This window comes from Mycteria americana, chromosome 3, assembly GCF_035582795.1.
Source record: "Mycteria americana isolate JAX WOST 10 ecotype Jacksonville Zoo and Gardens chromosome 3, USCA_MyAme_1.0, whole genome shotgun sequence".
NCBI classification, from domain to species: domain Eukaryota; kingdom Metazoa; phylum Chordata; class Aves; order Ciconiiformes; family Ciconiidae; genus Mycteria; species Mycteria americana.
This window is the reverse complement of record NC_134367.1, coordinates 47,372,718-47,391,516: the sequence shown is the minus strand read 5'-3', so window position 1 is coordinate 47,391,516 and position 18,799 is coordinate 47,372,718. Positions and strand designations below refer to the sequence as shown.

At 35.2% G+C, this 18,799-nt stretch overlaps 1 protein-coding gene across 2 annotated transcripts in view; it reads left to right on the top strand.

Moving 5' to 3' along the window:
- Window positions 1-18,799, top strand: part of ASCC3 (activating signal cointegrator 1 complex subunit 3) — a 289,617-nt gene that overhangs the window by 246,343 nt on the left and 24,475 nt on the right. For both annotated transcript variants that reach the window (XM_075498453.1, XM_075498452.1), the window contains exons 35-36: window positions 1,769-1,880; window positions 2,167-2,301. In XM_075498453.1, coding sequence (XP_075354568.1) covers window positions 1,769-1,880; window positions 2,167-2,301 — 247 coding nt within the window. The remainder of the gene's footprint in view (window positions 1-1,768; window positions 1,881-2,166; window positions 2,302-18,799) is intronic.

Sequence of the window (18,799 nt, the reverse complement as noted above, 5' to 3'; positions counted from 1 at the left end):
TACTGCTATTTAGCATGCAGGCTTTTTTCAGTTATGCTATTGCTATTCAAAAAGATAAATGTTAAAAACTCTGTTTAAGAAAAGAATAATGCAAATTGGATTCTGTTAATAAAACAGTCATGGAAGGATGCTTGTAGTATATAAAAACACAATTCCATCTTTTGAAATTTGCTAACAGCAGCATTACAGTAAACGAAATAGAGCTTAAATCAGAGAATGGGATTCATCTGCCCAAACACAGCATCAACAACTGAACTGATTGTCTAAAGTTCTTTTTTTTTAGTCATTTCACCTCATCGTAAAGCAGATATATAAAATACTTCAGATGAATAGCATTCTCCAAGCGCATGTTTCTCTGCATTGGCAGTAAAGGAAGTTGAAAAGACTAACTCAGGTGTAGCTGTAACTATGTAAAATCAGCTAAAATGAATCTCAGCACACTGCTTTGCAGCCTGTTGTTCCCCTGCACAAAATAACACTGAAAGAACCTACTCTCCATTACAGTATGTGGTATTGTTTCTAGTGGGGATGCTGAGTACATCATAGCAGTAGGAAATTTTAGTAAAGCAGCTGGTATGAACAAAGGAGCATCTTTCATCGTTGCAGCAATCTCAGTAGTCTATTTGTGCGACAGTATTTTACAGAATTAAAATTCTTTAATTCTGTAAAGGAGCAGGGACAACCTTTTTTACTGTGCTTTTTAACATTTCAATAAATCATCAATTTGTTTGTTTGTTTGAATTCCACTTTGAAATTGCATTGTTTAATTGCTCTGCTTAAATTCAGAATTCTTAAACTTTCTGAGCATGCTCAATTTTTCTTTACTGCTCATTGAACTTAATTGTTACTTTCTGAATTGGTGCCTTTGTTGAATCTAGAACACAAGGTCTTACTACATTTTATCTGGAGTTTTCTAGGTAAAAGCTCTCCCTGAAATTATGTTAGTTTGTGTGAGTAAGGATCTTATAATACAGCTTAAGTTCTACAGTTACGGAGTGTAAACTTCAATCACTGAGTCTTTTTTATATGCTGGCATAACAATATGTTTTGGCATGCTTTATAAACATTTTTCCTTCATACAGATAACTAAGAATCATTGTTACTGTATATAGTTTACCTAAACAATTTTACTTGAAAATGAACATGTGAAGTAACCACATTGACAAATACCCTATTCCTTTTTCAAGCAATTTTAACTTTGAGAATAAAATGACACAGAAATATAACAACAAACACAACATTTGCATTGGTGTAAGGTTACTTTTTCAAGAGATGTCACTATATGCCTAGTTTTTATTTTCAGAGTTCCAGGATGTAAGAAAAGTTGCTATCCTTGGTGGGTTTTCTTCCTTTCTCTTGAAGTTAAAATACTGTTATTTGTGTTAGTATTGCTTTTTCACTTTCATACTTATATGATCAGGAAAATACACTTATGCAATCAGGAAAATTTTCCCACTAACAAAATATAGCCAGTCCAGTTCTGTTTGTATCAACCTTTCTATTAATAGACAGATAAATTACCATCTTTCCATATGTACATGCTTGTATTATGTTGGTTACTCCCACAAACCATTTAAGAATCATGAATTTCTTGTTAGACTATATAAGGGAATAGTTCTGTGTTTAATTGTTTAATGTGGATATTTGCTGTTCCAAGTATGTGTATGTATTATAGCAGCCTTCTAAGTTTTCCTACAAGACGTTATTGTTAAAAATCTTCAGAGTGTAAAAAGTATTCATGTAATGCATCTGTTTTCAATTTATCTAGTTACTATAACTTGGATGATGTGAGCCATGACACTATGAATAAGTACCTCTCAAGCCTTGTTGAGAAATCCCTCTTTGATTTGGAATGCTCCTACTGTATTGTAATTGGGGAGGTAAGACTAATCTGTGCCTTACAAGATTCAGTAAAATACATGCTCCTAAAAGTTGGGAACAGCAAGATACATGCTCCTGATTTAAGATGTTAGTGTTGGTCTATGGAGCTATTTGTAAGACTTACGTTGAAAAGTGAGCTTAATTGGGGTTGCAGCTAAATTATGATGCTAAATCATTTTTGCTGTTCTCTCTTACGAAGTAGTCTTAAAATATTTTACAGTTTTGTAGGAACCATTTATATTGAACCATGTAGGAACCATGTATATTTGATTCCTCTTCTAACAGGATAATCGCAGCATTGAACCTCTGACATATGGCCGCATTGCTTCCTATTACTATCTGAAGCATCCAACTATTGGGATGTTCAAAGATCAGTTGAAAGCTGAAAGCAACATTGAAGAACTGCTCTTAATTCTGACAGTAAGTACTGATATTTTCTTAACTTAAACACAGGTAACTCATGGCTTTTAAAGACACTTACAAGTATATGAAAAAACACCCCAAAATTAAGAAAAGCCTTTCTTCCCTGATCTGTAATTTAATTTTTTGTTGTTTTGAGTAATATATCTGAATCATTTTTGATGTTTCAAGTGTTTCATATAATCAGTACATCAAAATTACTGTATACACCTGTTTCTCTTTTTATGTCCCTTTATAATGTTCAGGATCTATACAAATCTGATATTTGTTTTTTTCTAAGTAAGTTAGGTATAATACTAAAATGCCAGAAAAATAACTGCATATCCACATCTTACATCTGTACCAGGGCCATCCCTTTGCACTGGGACAGTCTGGAAGATACAGCAGCTTTAAGAAGTGGGGGAGATATATGGGGAAGACCTGTTTCCTAAAATGCCTTCTTTTCCTTCTCCCATCCACCTCACGATTCCTGAGGTCATAACTTGCAATAATGCCAGCTCATACAGTTAGTCTAGTGACTGTTTAGTAGAAAAGTGCAATGCAAGACAAAAGATTTTCGGGTACAAATCTGGAGACGTGGTGTACAATGCAGCATGATAGTATTACATTCTCATCATAAAAGAATCAGGTTTTACGCCATTTTCCTTTTTAAGTACTTAAGTAGTTATATCTACTAAATCTTCATTTTCAAAATGGTATAACTCCACTTGTATACACATATTTGAAAACAAGAATTGCCTGAATATCCAGGAAAACTTACTTCTGCCCACTTATGATTATAGTCTCTGTTACATTATATACATTACACAAGTGGCCCAAATTCTTTAATATTCTGATTTCCAAGGGTTAACTTCAAAATCTTACAGTATGTATGTATGTTACTTTTATATTCATTACTGTTTTGACATGCTGCCAAAACTTCTCTGAGGAGAAATACAAGAAGGAAAATAAAAAAAATAGTGCTATTCAACAGTTTGCATCTCAACAAAACCTGATCAGCATTTTATGACAGTAGGAAAGCCACTTTTCTAGGACAGAGACTTTCTTTCTGATAAATTTAAATCACCTGCTGCAAATATTTGGAGTGTTACAGCTCAGAAATAAAGGCCACAGTAATCTTTTATAATGGAAAGTGTTAGCCTAAATAGGGGAATTGCTATCACTGACCCTGCAATATCTGTTGTTCTGTAGTCAGAAAACATTGCAAATTATATGAAATGAAATTCAGTGTGTTTCGCTGAATTCAAAATGGTAATCAATGACAATTCCTATATATGCTGTATGTAAAATAACTGAAATTTTATGAAGAAATACCCACTAGTGAACAGAAGTTAAATAATATAATGTTGAGTATTCAAGGTGAGAGCTTTACTCCAGCTGCTGTCTCTTTAAAATCTCTTCTCTCTAGAGAAAATTTTCTCCACCTAGAAACTTCAGATTTTTTTTTCAGACAAATTTGGACAGGGAAAGTTTGAGAATAGCATTAGGAGAGATGGGGGACACTTCATGACACTGCCTAAGCTAGCGAGCAGCATATGGAAGATGAATGATGGAAGCAGAACTTAGTGCTGCCTATCTTATGTCAGGGCTCCTCATCTGTTTGAACAGCTTGCATCCATGAAGCGCTAAGGTAAATGGCAAATATTTCTTTTGTAGACGAAACCTAGGACCCTACTGTTGGGCAGAGATTGTAAGATTTAGAATTCATTAATCTTGCTTTAATTCTTTCTAATTTTTTTTTTCTGGAAATATAGTCTTGGAAGTTGTTCATTTACAGTCTTAAGAAGAATGATACTAAAAATAAAATCAGTTAGGGGTCAAAATGTGCCACGTGTCAATTCCAATGATGAAAAGGATGTGTGAATTCTGGATGCCATTATACCTGACAATTTTTCCTTACTTTTTATGCAGATGCTGATTTTCATAATTACTAGTGGAATTACTATTCTGTCTTTACATCTTCTGTTGAAGGTGTAAATTGAAAGGGTTTTTTCAGTCTGATGTAGTGTTGAAAAGAATTGCCATTTCAACAGAGTTATTGCCAAGGATTTTTTTTCCCCTAAACACTGTGAATTAATGAGTTTTATAATTACAGCAGTTGCTTCCCACCTCTATTGTTAACCAATGACATTACATCTGCCTTGCTCCACTGGTGCCCTCCTCCTTCTTATTGAAGCATTTAGCAGTTTTGGCAATAGGGAATTACATGGCATGGGGTAAGTAGTCTAATTAGGTATAAGTGAAAATCCTGAGGGAAAAGGATATTTAAAAAGTAATTTGAAGAATCTCTTAATGATGCTGGAACTGAAAGCTGTAGCGATAGTACAAAAAGGCCTGTTATCATTGCAAAACATAATTATAATTGTGATTATTCTGCTGATCACTCCATTTTAAAGTTTTGAATTTTGGACAGTGTTATTTAAGAATAACCATCCAAAACATTTCTCAAATGCAGTTGCAGGATTTTGTAGCTGTGACACATGGGTCTTTTTTTTGTTGGCGTTGTTCATAATCTTGCAAACCTTTAGATATTTACAAGTTGTCTGATGTATATAAGGAAGGCAGAAGTGTACAATTGTAACAAAGAAACTACTATGTTGTGGGTTTGAAATGGGATATAAGCAAGTTTTTACCAAATTGTCAATGTGTAACTTGAAAAGGAACAAAAGTTTGTTTAAAACAAAACCAGGAAAAAAGCAAGATTGCATTCAAGAGTTCAGAAATTTATGATCGTATTAAGGGTTTTAAATCTGAGTTTGATTAAGGGATTCTGAGTTTCAGATTGATATTTTGACATGCTGATGGGAGTGTTCAGAATTCAGGATCATTCACCAATGAAGTATCAATGAATCTTTGCAACTCACATGAAAAAGTAGTTTTGAGTCATCCTGTTTCTAGTGCTGATGGGTCTCTCAAAAAAGTCATTTGATAGCAAGATTTGTTTCCACTTAGTAGTCAAGACCATTCATAGTCTTCTCCAGTATCTGCTCTTTTCTCTGTTTTTATTTTATCTTTTCATTTGATCATCTGCCAGCATTTTGCAAGATCAAATGAAGTCTTTTCATTATGGTTTAGGAGTTGAAGTATTCATAACACGAACAGGAACATGGCACATGGGAATAGCCCTGCAGTGATGTTGGAAGTACATAGTAATAAGTGACACAAATACGTGGGGTACAATCCCCTCACCCTTTCCCTTCTCCTCTTTTGTAACAGACTTGTGCTAGTGGAGCTGTAATTTTTCTGAGAGAAAATGTTTGATGCTTTTCCATAGAGCTTTCTTTAAAACTTTCCTAACCGTGCTTCAGACAGTAGTAATCCAAATGAGCTTAATCACTGTTGAGTTATGGTACTTCTTGCATTAAGTATTATTGATGAGAAAGTGTTCATGAATTATTACTGACAGGCTGGATTTCCCTGAGGTACCTAAAGACTGTTTCCTTTTATTCTGAAAATTAGGTGCAGAGATTAAAACAGAGGTCTAGGCAAAAAACAGTGAGAGATACTTTGGGGTAATTTTTGTCATTTTCTGTACTAAAGCAGCAGTCACCACAAATCTTTTTAAAATCCAATGTAGGTTTGTTGTACCTTGAGGAAAGGAGGTCTGTCTTGGTGATTGATCAGGACTGTGATGGCTAGATCCACTAGCTTCATGGTTTTTGGTGATTTGTTACTACACTTATCTGGTTATCTGGTTAATATTCTTATTTACAGAGCAAATGCTTTGTCATATCTGTTCATACTGGACAGTGAAGGGGAGAACACTACCATCTTTCATCCCTTATTTTATCTGCATGTTGTTCCTTACTTCTGTTTTTGAATTCTACCTACAAGAGAGAACTGCTTGGTTTTCTTGTGCCTGTTGCTGTCTTTCATGTAAAGTGGTTATAAGAGATAGGTTTTTTCTAACTGGGGAGCTTAGGGACAGAACAACATGGTATTTGTGTTATAGTGGGGCATACATATCTGTCTTTCTGTGATATAAACATGGGCTTATAAGTTTGGTATCCACATACCTCTTCCCTATATTTCTATCTGATAATCGACATGGCTTTGTTACACTGGCTTGTATTAGACTAAGTATTTTGGAACTCGGGAGAAAATCTGGCATTGCTGGAGTAGCAGGTTTGGAAGGTAGAAGGAGGAGGTTCATGAAACAGGCGCTCTCTGTCCCAAATACATAGATAACAAAAGAGTAAAGTTATTAATGCTTTATCTGTCTCTCATTACCTGTTAGGTATTTCATTACCTGTCTTTGTGAATATTTACACTCTCAGTCTAAAAAAAATTTATTTCCATAGCAGGATTCTATCTTAAAGCTGTTGGTTCAGTCTCCCGTGAAGGGGCCACAAAGGTTTTTGACTCAGTGATAAACCATCTTTTCAACTGGTCTCCAGTTAGATGCCAGGGAAGGAGGAATTAATAAGTTACAAAAATATTGCCCAAGAACAAGCTGATGTGAGCTGTTTTGTGTAATATTTTCTTTGCAAGCCATGGCAGAAACATTGCTTTTGGGTTTTTTAAGATATTATATAAAACTGGTTTTCTGTTCTATAGCCATTTCAGAAAAAAATCAGATCACTCTTCCTAAGTCAGTCATTTTCTAGTTTAAATTTACATTTACATTTAATTTAGAAGGAAATAAAGGTGCTACTATGATTTTCTTCAAGGCATAAAAGTATAGCAAGACTGTATTCATTATGTTAGTCTTTTTAAATAAGGCATTTCAGTGTCAAGAATAGAAATACTTTATTATGTAAACTTTATATCAGATGAAAAGCAATTATGTTACTTGCTAACCTTTAAAGAACTTACATATTTGATTTCACATATGTCATGCATTCTCAAAAATATGAACATGACTGCTGTGGCCACTCTACAAATAGAAACAGGCCTCAGCCGTTATGCATATTTTAGTGACCCTTTATAATAGGAGAAAACTGTTACCTCTTACCATTAAATCTTTTCTTCACAATAAATCCATACCTAGGACTGTTCAATGCATAAATTTCATCCTGAACACAGGCATTTCCAGGATCATTTACTTAATTTTTATACAGCCTATATTCTCTGGATTTTAATATTTTAAAACATTTGTGCTTCAGTTCCCACTTGGAACACCTAGATAGTATCACAGTGTGTTTAATAAAATAATTTCAATTTGAAAATTGTGTTTGGCTTCATGAAAATAAAACCCAGTGCTACAGTGAATTTTAATAGCATCCAAATTTCATCATCTATATCCAGTATATTCAAAATATCTTGTACTTAGCAGAAAGAGTACTTACACACATGAATACTCACACATTAAATTTGTCTTGATTTTTCTCTAGCCCCAGTAGATGGAGCAGTTTTGAATGTTGCTGTAGTACTTGAATATAGTAATTTTTTTCTAACGTCATGACACAATTATTTCTTATTTTTCTTTTTCCAAATGATTGCTTGATTTTTAGTTTGAAAGCATCATATGCTGCCTGCCTCTCCAGAAAAGCACAATCAATTGGTAAATCAAGATGACAATGCCCACCACTGACAGCTAACTGAACATGGCATAAGTCTTTCATTTTTATGGCATCAATAAGAAAGAATTACATTCAAAACCAGAAAATATAAAACCTTCCCATCTCCAATACACATGACTTTCTAACCTTCGATTAACAGATCTCCTTTTTTTTCCCCTCCAATCTTCTTACTCAACTTCTGTCATTACTTGCCAGTTTAAAAAACTGAATCAATACTCAGGAAAGTTAAAATATAACCTATTTTATAGTTGAAGTTAAAGGTTTCTGACATTCGTTTCCCATGAGGTAGGCCATAAGACAAGAACTGTTATCTTGGAAATGATATAGTATCTTTAATTTTTTTCTTTCTTTTTTTTTTTTAATTTGTTTTGATTGCAGTGCAGTGTCCAAGGGAAAAACTTGTGAAAGTGTATATAGGTGTGGTAGTGGAAGCCAGTAGCCTCATGCTATATCCCCACGTCAAACAGCTGCTTTAGTAATTGTTTCTGTCAGAGAAATGAGGAAATAAATTCCTTTAACAGGAGCTATAGATGCAGTTATGGCAGCAAAACACTCATGTATACCAGTGAAAACTATTTTGATGACCCAGGAAGGTATTACACTTGTATCTGCTAGGGTAGGTAGGAGTACTGTCCTGGTCTTGTACTTACAAATGTGAACGTTGGCTGCCATCTGTGGCAAATCAATGCTTGTCCTTGGTATATATGCTAGAAGCAAAGTCAGTGATAGCAAGCTTGGTTTAGCTGACTGCTTAAAGCTGCAGGCAATTCAGCTGCGCACCACTTATTTATTTATTTATTTATTTTAGCACAAAAGTCTTTTACTTACCACTTGGCAGTTAGAGTTGTAGCCATCGTCATTATGTGAGATTTCAAACTATGAATAGTTGTGTATGTGCAGCCAATACTTTGCAAAGTATTCATATTGAAAATGAAATGGCTTTTTTTCAGCAGTCGTGTCATATGGCTCTATTTTCAAATATACAGTATATTTGTTGAAATAATGTTTGTGTTTGCTGAAACAAAACTGAAGTTCTAAACTGCATCTTTATTAAGGTAAAGCTGAACATTTTATAATGGGCAATGCTGCTTTGATAAATGGCTGTGAGTTCTCATGCCCCAAGTACTCCAGAAGGCCGTCTTACAAGCTTGGTGTGCCTTTAGCAAGTCAGCACAAGTTCTACCTACTTTCTGCCTCCCGATTTGTAATTAAAGCGCAATAGGCAAATTTAGGCCCTCTGCAGCCTGCAGTTCTTCTGTCTTCGCTGGTTTCTAGTTATTGCCTTTGCTTTTGATAGAATTATACTATTGTACTATAAATTATAGCAGTTACAATTATATTGCTGATGACTTTGTTTTCACAGAATTCAGTTCACTTAGTGACACCAACTCAGCCTTACTGACTGCTGTTTAAAGGCACACAAATGTTTTTCTCTGTCAGCAAAGAAGTTATTGCTCAGACTTGTAAAACTGTTAAGAAAGAGGATGGCATTTTGTAGCTTGTTCTCTGATTGGAACAGAAATTTCAGGATAAGAATGGTTTCGCTGAAATAATTACATCATACAAGATTGCTATCCAGCATATATTGTTCCTTTAGCATAGTAGTTTAAAAAAAAAAGGACATAAGAGGATTACTGATCAGTCCTTAATGAAGTATCTGACACTTGTATTTTCCGATTTACATTTAGATTCTTTCTTTGTCTCATTCTTTTCTTTTTTTTCCCTGATGGAACCTGGCTAGCTTCAGAAGGTTGAATTTTATTTTAAATGTTGATGTTATGTATTATCACAGATGAACTTTTAAGAAATCACCCTCTCCTATTATTTGCCTAGTATTTACAAGGTGCTTTATTTCACAGTTACTCAGGTAGCTCATGCTACCTATAATGTTAGAAGAAATAGCAGAGGGATTTTTGCTACCAAAAGGCCAAAACTTTTCTTAGCATTTGAAAAGGTTAATATATATATTTGTAAACTTGGTATAACATAGTAAGCTTGCCTTTGGAGAACAAACAGTTGCAGATTTTCTTTACCTCTGCAGCTTAATGAATGTGGGCCAGGCATCCAGGAAAATATTGGAACTGTTGTATGTGAAAACTGACAAATTATGCACTTTTCTAAGTAATTTTATCTGGGATGATGCTCAAATACAGCTTCCTTAATTTATAGTAGATCATTGTCCTATTTCCCATGGAAGAGTCAAATCAGACCACCAATTTGATCGGGTTGCCCGCATGCCAACTTCCCACTGCCTTTCCTTTCTGTCTTCCAGTGGAAAAGACTAGCAAGCCAGCAGACATTATTCAAACTACTAGTTTTCAGAAAGCAAAAATATCTCAAGTCTATTCCTCTCACCTTAGAGGGTGAGAAAATGGCTAAAATCCCTCTCACAACAGGTCTCTGAAATCCTTCTCCTGTCAAGGTGAAGGCATGCGACTATGTTTGCTTATATTTATTGTGTGTGTGTATGCATGTCCACTTACAAAATATTTTTAGGTACAACTGATATATACAATATTAAGAAAATTTATCTTAAACATATTAAATCCTTGAATGCACAATATTCTGTAGGTTAATGAGATGAATTCCAACTGTTTTATCATTTGCTTAAGGCAGCAAGCAAATGTAAACATGAGGTGTCGATAATAGATTATTTTTTCTTTTGTATATGATTGTCTTAATATTTACTATATGCAGTCATATAAGATGCTAATTTTTAATACTTCTTTAGCTATAAGAATGCGTGTTTGCTTTCTCTTGATTCGCGCAGAACAGATGGATGCTTGACTGCCTGCTAATCCACAGCTGGAATGGTTTCAGCGGTTTCCACGTTGCTGGGTTAGAGTGGCTTTTCTAGTGGACTGAGAGGGCAGCAAGAGAGGGATATCATTATTCATCAGTATCCCAGTGGGATCGCTGCCAGCAGAGATTAATTTTTTCTGTTATGCTTGTAAAACAAGCTCAGGTGGAGTCTCTAATCCTCAGGGCACGGGTGGCAGATCAAGGAAGATGCTACAAAGCTAGTTAATTTTCAGATTCTAGGGGAAACAGAAGCTCTGTTAGATGTATAAATACATGATTGCAAATTTAAGTAGCTCAAATCCAAATGGGATCTTCCTAGACATCTGGTACTGAAAATCTCTGTTTTCTTTGTCTTTTGAAAGAAGTTCTTAAAACTTTATACCAGAGGCAAAATATCTGCAACTCTCTTAACTGTCAGTTATCTTTCCATTTTAATTTTTTTTTTTTTTAATACAGCTCTTACAGTGTACTTTAGATGAATGACTTTATTTACAGGTAGAAAAGACATACTATAAGTCTGTGTAGGAACACTGAGTTTACAGTATTCTCACAAATTTGTGTGCCGTGAAGATCACCAAGAAAAATTATCACTTGCCATCCAAAAAGGGTTAGATCTGCCCTAGTAATGCATGGTACGTCCCATTCAGGTAATGGGATGTTCTGTTAAGGTCACAGGTGGTACAAGAGCATTTTTGCCATGTTATTCACTGCATCAGACCTCTGGTCATTCAGGACAGAAGTGTTGATATAACTTCCTCAAATCAAGCACACCAAAATACTGACAGATTGTCTATTTGTTTAATAGACTTCAAATATTTTTCCTTTTACTGACTTTTTTGTTTCCTCAGTGACTACCCCTCTTCCTCACCCTTGTAATTATTAGCGTCTTCTGTCTCTGCATTACCTTGTAGCTCTTGAGTTCTTCAAAACATTGGGTCAGATTTTCAAGCAATGTTAATCCACATAGTTACACTGAAATGAGTGGAGATGTGCCAGTTTTTATCAGCAGGGAACTACCCTTATTGAAATTTACTTGCAGCAGCTGTCACTTCCTCTTACAGTTGTGCTTTTTTATTATTATATTAAACTATTTTCATTTAAAAGTGCTCAGAGTGAGACCAGTAGCATTGGCTTGCTGAAAAGACATTGTGTGTGTAGGCACCTTCCAAGTTTCCCATATATTTCTGCCAGTTCATATTGTTCTTCTATTATTCTGGGCTTGAGCCTCTCTTGAACAGAGGCTGCTAGTCATTTCACCACATGATGACAGGTATTCATGCCTGTGAACTTGTTATTCTCTTTTGTCTCTGGTCACATAGTAGTCTAGATCCGGAATTTAATCCAGTACAAAAATGCAGCAGTGTGCATTTGTGGCTCCCCACTAGGGGAGCTGCCACAGGTCAGCAGATCTGAAATCTGGTTTTCAACACGCAGAGCTTTTACAGCTTGCCATTAACATATACAGTATGTATGGGCCCCATTTCACATAAAGAATTAGTAGCGCTTACTCCTGTCTCCATGCAGAGTAGCATTAACTTAATGCAGAGATCTGTTAACTTCTTCCCTGGGTCTGGGCTCTGCACTGGAAGATTCCAATGGAGGATCAAAGCCAAAGATGGAAAATGACTGATCGCTTTCCCGGGGAAAGCTGTGTGCCAAGATTTGCTATTACAATTTTTATTGCTATCATCATTTCAATCGGTAGTTGAGCCAGCTGATTCAGCCAAGCTCAGCTTCAAAATGTGGACAAACGTCCAAATGGAACTGAAGGAGATTTCTTATGACAATCAGACTTTTGAATGTATACTCAGAGAGATTTTCCCAGTTTTGTGTTAGCGCATTACCGAGTTCATGCACTGAAAAGCTTTTCTGTATTAGTGTAATACAATTAGTTTCAATGCAGCCAAAAACAGTCGGTTTTAAATCTTTCCTATAATATGACTTGAGATTACAGGGGAAGCAAGTTGTGGGTCATTGCCCCATCTAGGTATTAAGATTTAAAAAAATGGGGTGATGATAATGCATTCAGAACATGCAGGTTCAAAAGTGTTCTCATGAAAAGTAATAGGAAAAGTCAGGCATCTTAGAGAGGCGAAAATCTCAAATGTACCATTTCCAGTGATAAAATGTAATAATTCCCTCACATCACTATAATTCACTTCATAAATGAAATTTATACCATTCTATTTATATTTATTTGCTATGGTCAAAGTAACTTATTCTAGGTGAATAATGTGTATGCCATACCAGTTTCAGATGTTTGCTCTTATTTTTGTCCTACTTTAGCCTTCTTTTGCATTTATTTTTCCTTAAGACTGTGCAAGTGTTACAGGCTTACTTATAATCAATAATTTAACTTGAAAATCTCAGAGTGAACTAAAGCCACCTCTATGAAAGCTGTACAGCTTAATACTATGAAAGTACCTACACATTTTGGGGAAAAATGAATGTATTGTAAGAATGGGTTTTATTAGGACTGGCCCAAAAAGTAGCACTGAATTATGATTGTGATCATAAACTTTATGAAATATAGATTGTGAGAGTTAAGACTTAAAATCATGAATTCATTCCTTGTTTTAATATTTTTTAGTAAAGTATGCAATTTAAAAAGGAAATTATTCTGAAACAGAATGGTTCTATAAGCATATTTTTTACCATTTGGTAAACCAATTACAATGATTGTATTATCTATTACTGTATCTTCCTGTACACTGAAACCTAGCTTCTCTGATATGCTTAGGAAACGTTAGAAAAAAAAAAAAAAGGGAAATCGACTTTCAAGTTAGTATAGAAGTCCTAATAACATTTTTCCCATGTCAAATTCTTGTTATTTTATATAATCCTCTCTCTCACATGTGCTAGCATGCTTGCATTTTCTTTTAGCAACTCCATGCTGAAGCAGAGGTCTGTAATTTAACTTTGTACTTTAGAAGTTCCCAGATCTGCCAGGTCACTCTCTGCTGCTGGTAGCTAATATTGCTGACCTCCTATTGCTCTGTGTGCAGTGGCAAAGGTCTTTCAGACTCCTGACCTCTGGTCATCAGGAATGTCATCAGTAGTTTGTAGTTTGGATGTTTTAAGTAAGAGGTGAACTTGTGAAATCTAAACCCTTCAGGGTGTTTTTAAGTGATCACTCAACTGTTTCATTGCCCTAGCTTGTACTTTTTATGATGTCTGTAATTGTAAAATTTGTGGTGTTTATCATATGCAGCTATTTAAAAACAAAAATCAAACACGTCTCTGTTTAAAGTGAGAAGTCTGAGAATACAATTATATATTTCTCTGATCACTAACGTGAGAACTTTGTAAGAATTGTAAGAACTTTTAACTTGTATGTTCTTATAAACTACGTTTGTAAGTCCCATTACTGAAATGAGTCCATTTTAAATCCTGAAAGATAGTTATAAATTAATTTTTTAAAAATAATAGATTTACATAATTGCATGTTGATGGGTTTTACAACTTTATCTCTTCAACCTCTCATACTCAACCGGAAATTTCCCATGCCCTCTCTGGTAAGTCTTAAATCTAGAGACAGAGCCCAGGGTAGCCCAGCCTCACTGTTTTGCTCCAGCCTAGTCAATTGGGTTAACTTTACAATTTGAATTCTATACTACTTTATTTTTTTGACACATATCTTTTGACACATATCTTTTATCTGTAAAAATGCATTAACCACTAATTAGATGATAAATAAAAAAGTTAGTATTTGTTTCAAAAAGATACTGAGAAGCCCTTATCCCTTGGATGTTGCTGTCCATCCTACGCCTGTTTGTTTCCCTCCTGTCGTTTTTCCAAAAGTAGAGCGTGGAGAGTACTCCGACGGAGTACTAGAGAAGTGGCAAGATCATTTTCCTACTACCCAGGCTGGAGTGGAGAGTTAGGGCAGGCAGAGTCCCCAGTGGAGGCACCGGTGCCAGAGCAGGAGCCCCTTCTCCACAGCCAGGGACAGCTGCCGCCCAAGGGCTTGTGGCTCTGACTCCTCCGTGCCCTGCGGTGCAGGGGCTGGCACAGGGCTTTGCTTTCTGCCTTTCCTCCCTGCCAGCCACCGACCCTGGAAGGAAGGGATGCGAAAGTCCCCATGGGAAAGGAACTGCACTGCAGGGTTGGCTCTAATATGCTGGGTGCCACTTGATTGCACTGCTACATCTGTGTGCAGTTGATAGGGAGATATGTTATATGGTATATGAAGGCAAGGAGCATATTTAGAAATGGTCTCTGTGATGAATTACAGTATTGCGTAGTAAATATATTCTAATCTTGCCTGCCAATTTTTGTTTTCTTCTTTTGCATCATGTTAGCCACTTTTCAAGATCTCTACAAAACTTCAGCCTGCTCCATTGCTTAACGGAGCCTGCCAGGCTGCCTTAAAAATCTGGAACATCACCTCTGCAAAGTTTGTCTTAAAAGTATATTTTTACATGTGTAAAACAGAGTGAGGAAGATCTTTGTGCAAGCGTCTGCTGTCTAAAACAGGGCTTCCAATCTAAATATCCCTGTGTTACATAGTGGCTTCAATAAGCTGGTAGAAATTACTTTTTTTTCCTTTTTGTCTATAACATGAATCTTGAAAACATACGTCATGTTTGTTCTTAAAACTTATAACTAGTAATATATGTTTATAACTGTCTTTAACTGGGATATTGTCCTAGACCTTTTATATCTAAGAGTAAAAACAAACCCAAACATTTTAAACTTTGGAAGTTTGAATTATGTCCCATAAAACTGAGACCAAAGCATATACATTTATGGGCTACCAATAAACTCCTTAAAATAGGAGCTTATAATGGAATCACTAACACAGATATAATTTTCAGAGCAGTGATTCTAGCAAGTACTTCTCCAATTCCATTTTTCAATCTACTTTACTTTTTGGTGTGAGCAAAAAAACAACTTTTAAGTATGTGGTCAGTTTGGGCTTTTTTTCTTTTTTCCTTTTTTTTTTAAGCACATGTTTTCTCACATTTATTTGTTTTCTGAATATAAATCTAAGCTTGATTGTGTTCCAGCTGCCTACCAGGATACACCTGTGTAAATTTAATGTCTGTCTTTATAAATCAAAATCACACTTGAAAATGTGAAGATAAAATATAGTATAAATATGTTGGTTAATTTAAATAAGTTTCATAATATGTACTTGTGTCATTATTGTGTCACATAATATGGTCTTGTGCTCTTGGGAAGAGCCTGGGCAAAGGAAGATTAACTTGGGAACTTTAGTTAAGTGAATTTTTATTTTCATTATAATACAGTTAACAGGGTCAAATGAGACTTTTGTCAGCACATGAATGGGGATATATATATGTATTTATAAAAAAAGGAAATAATTGCAAATATTTTATGTACAGAAGTTCAAGTATCCTCAAAGAAAAATTTGGATTTTGTGAATCTCTTATAAGACATTATTATCCAGTTACCTACTCACAAACTATCAGTGCTTGTTCTTTCTGTATTTTGACCCATGCTACTTTTCTCTGTCCTGTACTAAGGGTATCATAGGTATCACCCAAATGAGGACAGTCACAGACTGCTTTAAGGATCAGAGTACAGCTACTTCCTATACGCTGTAGCACTATGTGGAAGTGACAGGTCGGAATGTTGCACTAAAATACTCTGTAGCACTTTGTACAATGGAACAAAAGACAAAAGCCAGTTATATAATAATATTATTGTTGAGCTTATATTTGTCTATCCAGTTACTTAAAGATCGAAATATGCCGTTTTCACTTGGAAAAATAAATTGCATATTGGTATACCTTTGAACTTCTGACAGCAGAGAACTAAAATTTACTTCATAATGTATTATTAGTGTTAATTGCAGAACAGCTGTAAAAAAACCCACATTTATTTATTGCAGCTTATTTTTTATTTTTCATTCTATGCACAAATGTATGATTTTTGCAGTCCATCAGCATGTACTCAGACTACCAGAAGTTTATGTAACTTAAACCAAGGTTCAGGTAAAGAGAATGCGATTACTATATTAGCTAAAAATGATCCTCATCTTTTCTCCTTTTTTATTATTCTGGTAGTTACTTTTAGTACTAGTTTACTGCAAGATTTTTTAATACTTTAGCTTTACAACTGTTAACTTCGGTATCAAATTTTCTAAGAATGCTTTTCCCTTGTTTCTTTCTACATCAAAAACTTGAAAGAGAGCAAAACACATTGCAGGTTTATTAAAGTTAAAAATGTGGTGTGTTTGGGTTCACTGTACCTATATAAAGAAAAGGAACGTACAGGCAGTCAGTCAATTCTAAGGTAGTTTCAGTAACAGCATCGCTAAAGAAAAGACTACTGGTTCAACTCTGGAATGTGAGAAACTATTTTTGGTTTGTTTTAGACCCTCATTGTTACAAATTAATCAACTGCTCTTTAAAGTCTAGAACTCATTAACTTTATAAGTTTTACTGTTCCCATGACTGAACTTAACTTAAAATATTCAAGTTTACTTTAGTTGCTCACCTTGATCCCGTTTCTGTCTATGCTCCACAAGTATCCTCTTCTCTCTTGTAGACAGATGGCAAGATGTAGTTACTTGAGATTTAAAATATTTCAGAAGGTTTACATGTGATATAAGTTTATAGTTCAGCTCTCACTATAAATCAGTAATTTCAGCCAAACTTGTGCATTTTGTGGGTAGAAAGAAAATCTGATTTTTTTAAACCCTATGGACACTGTGGAGCATAGTACTCACCATGTTGGATACCTTATTTAAATTTTAGTTCAGTCTGGCTCCTCAAATGCCTCATACTACCAGTAAACTGCAAAAGATATATTTTAAAATGGGACGAGTTGTTTACTTTTAGAACAATTCTAACAAGTCCAATAAAGGGTGATGATAAGCTGCATATCTGTAACACAATGTTGCAGACTCTGAGATGATTCTGTGTCTGGTGTTATGCAGGAAACAGAATTCAATTATCAGAATAACCCTTTGGCCTTGTAAAATGTAACTATCAAGTTTATGCAGGTCTACGTGTGACATTTCTCACCAGCAAAGCAAGTCACTGTCTCCTGTATGACCCTGCATTGCATACAGGTTGAAATGTAGGTTTGAGAGGACTCTTACACCCTTGAAATGATGCAGCAGTCTCTAATGCCCAAAAGATGTTATTGGGAAAGTCCATCACAGACCTATAGAAAAGAGAGATGTGACATGACTACCAAACGCATGATTGCAGAACCCACAGCTAAAATTCCTAGTTATCTCCTGGTATACTCCAAGTTATACTTAACTGTGTAAACATATTATTCGCTTGTAAACATATTATTCGCACATGGGCTGCAATAGTCCTGCCTTAACCAAAGAAAAAGGGAAAGTGAAAAATGCACAGCAGTGCTTTGTGGTTTAACTATAAAGTTTGTATTAAGTTTCTTGACTTTAGAATTAAGATTAATGATTGATACGTAATTCGATCTGTTTCTTCACCCATGGAAGTAAGAACAGTATTCAGATACAATGTACTAAAATAATATATATTATATATTGCGTGGAATAGTTGAAGCTGTAGCCTTTGCAGAACAGATTGAGATTCACAATGAGAAGGAAAACTAAAACGAAAAAATATTGAGTGAACAGCAGGGCCCATTTGAGGTGATTACAAAGGATGTTTCTTTATTCTGTCTTTTCTTGTGCAACCTGAAAACAGTAGCAGGGGGTTACAAGCAGAGTTCATCACAGAGTTGTCAATCACTGTCATTTAACATTTTGCAATGGAAGATGTCTTTATTCAAGGACAGCTGGGCAAATCAGAGAAACAGATTTGCAGTTAGTAGTCTGTCCAGCCTACACTAAGCAAACAAGGACAGGGCAGACATACTGGCCTCTCACATAAAAATATAATGGACTGTGCTGACCTCGGTGCCCTCCATTCAGCTTCATTCTCAGTTGTATAAAAGCTTCACTACCCATTCTCAATTTCCTTTAATTACCTACATGATGCAGATAAGAAAATGAACCTCACTTACTTACAGTCAATGATCACAAACAGGAAATTAAGTAGGCAAGTTGTTTAAAATAAGAGGAGTGTTTTGGAGGTAAATAAAACATGTGCGGGGGAAGAATTAGGGAAAACGCATTTTCAGGAGTACCAATTGGTCTGGAGTGACTTGGCTGATCTTTCTTCTTTCTGCTACTTTAAACTGCAAAGCAAAACTAAGTAAAAAAGCTC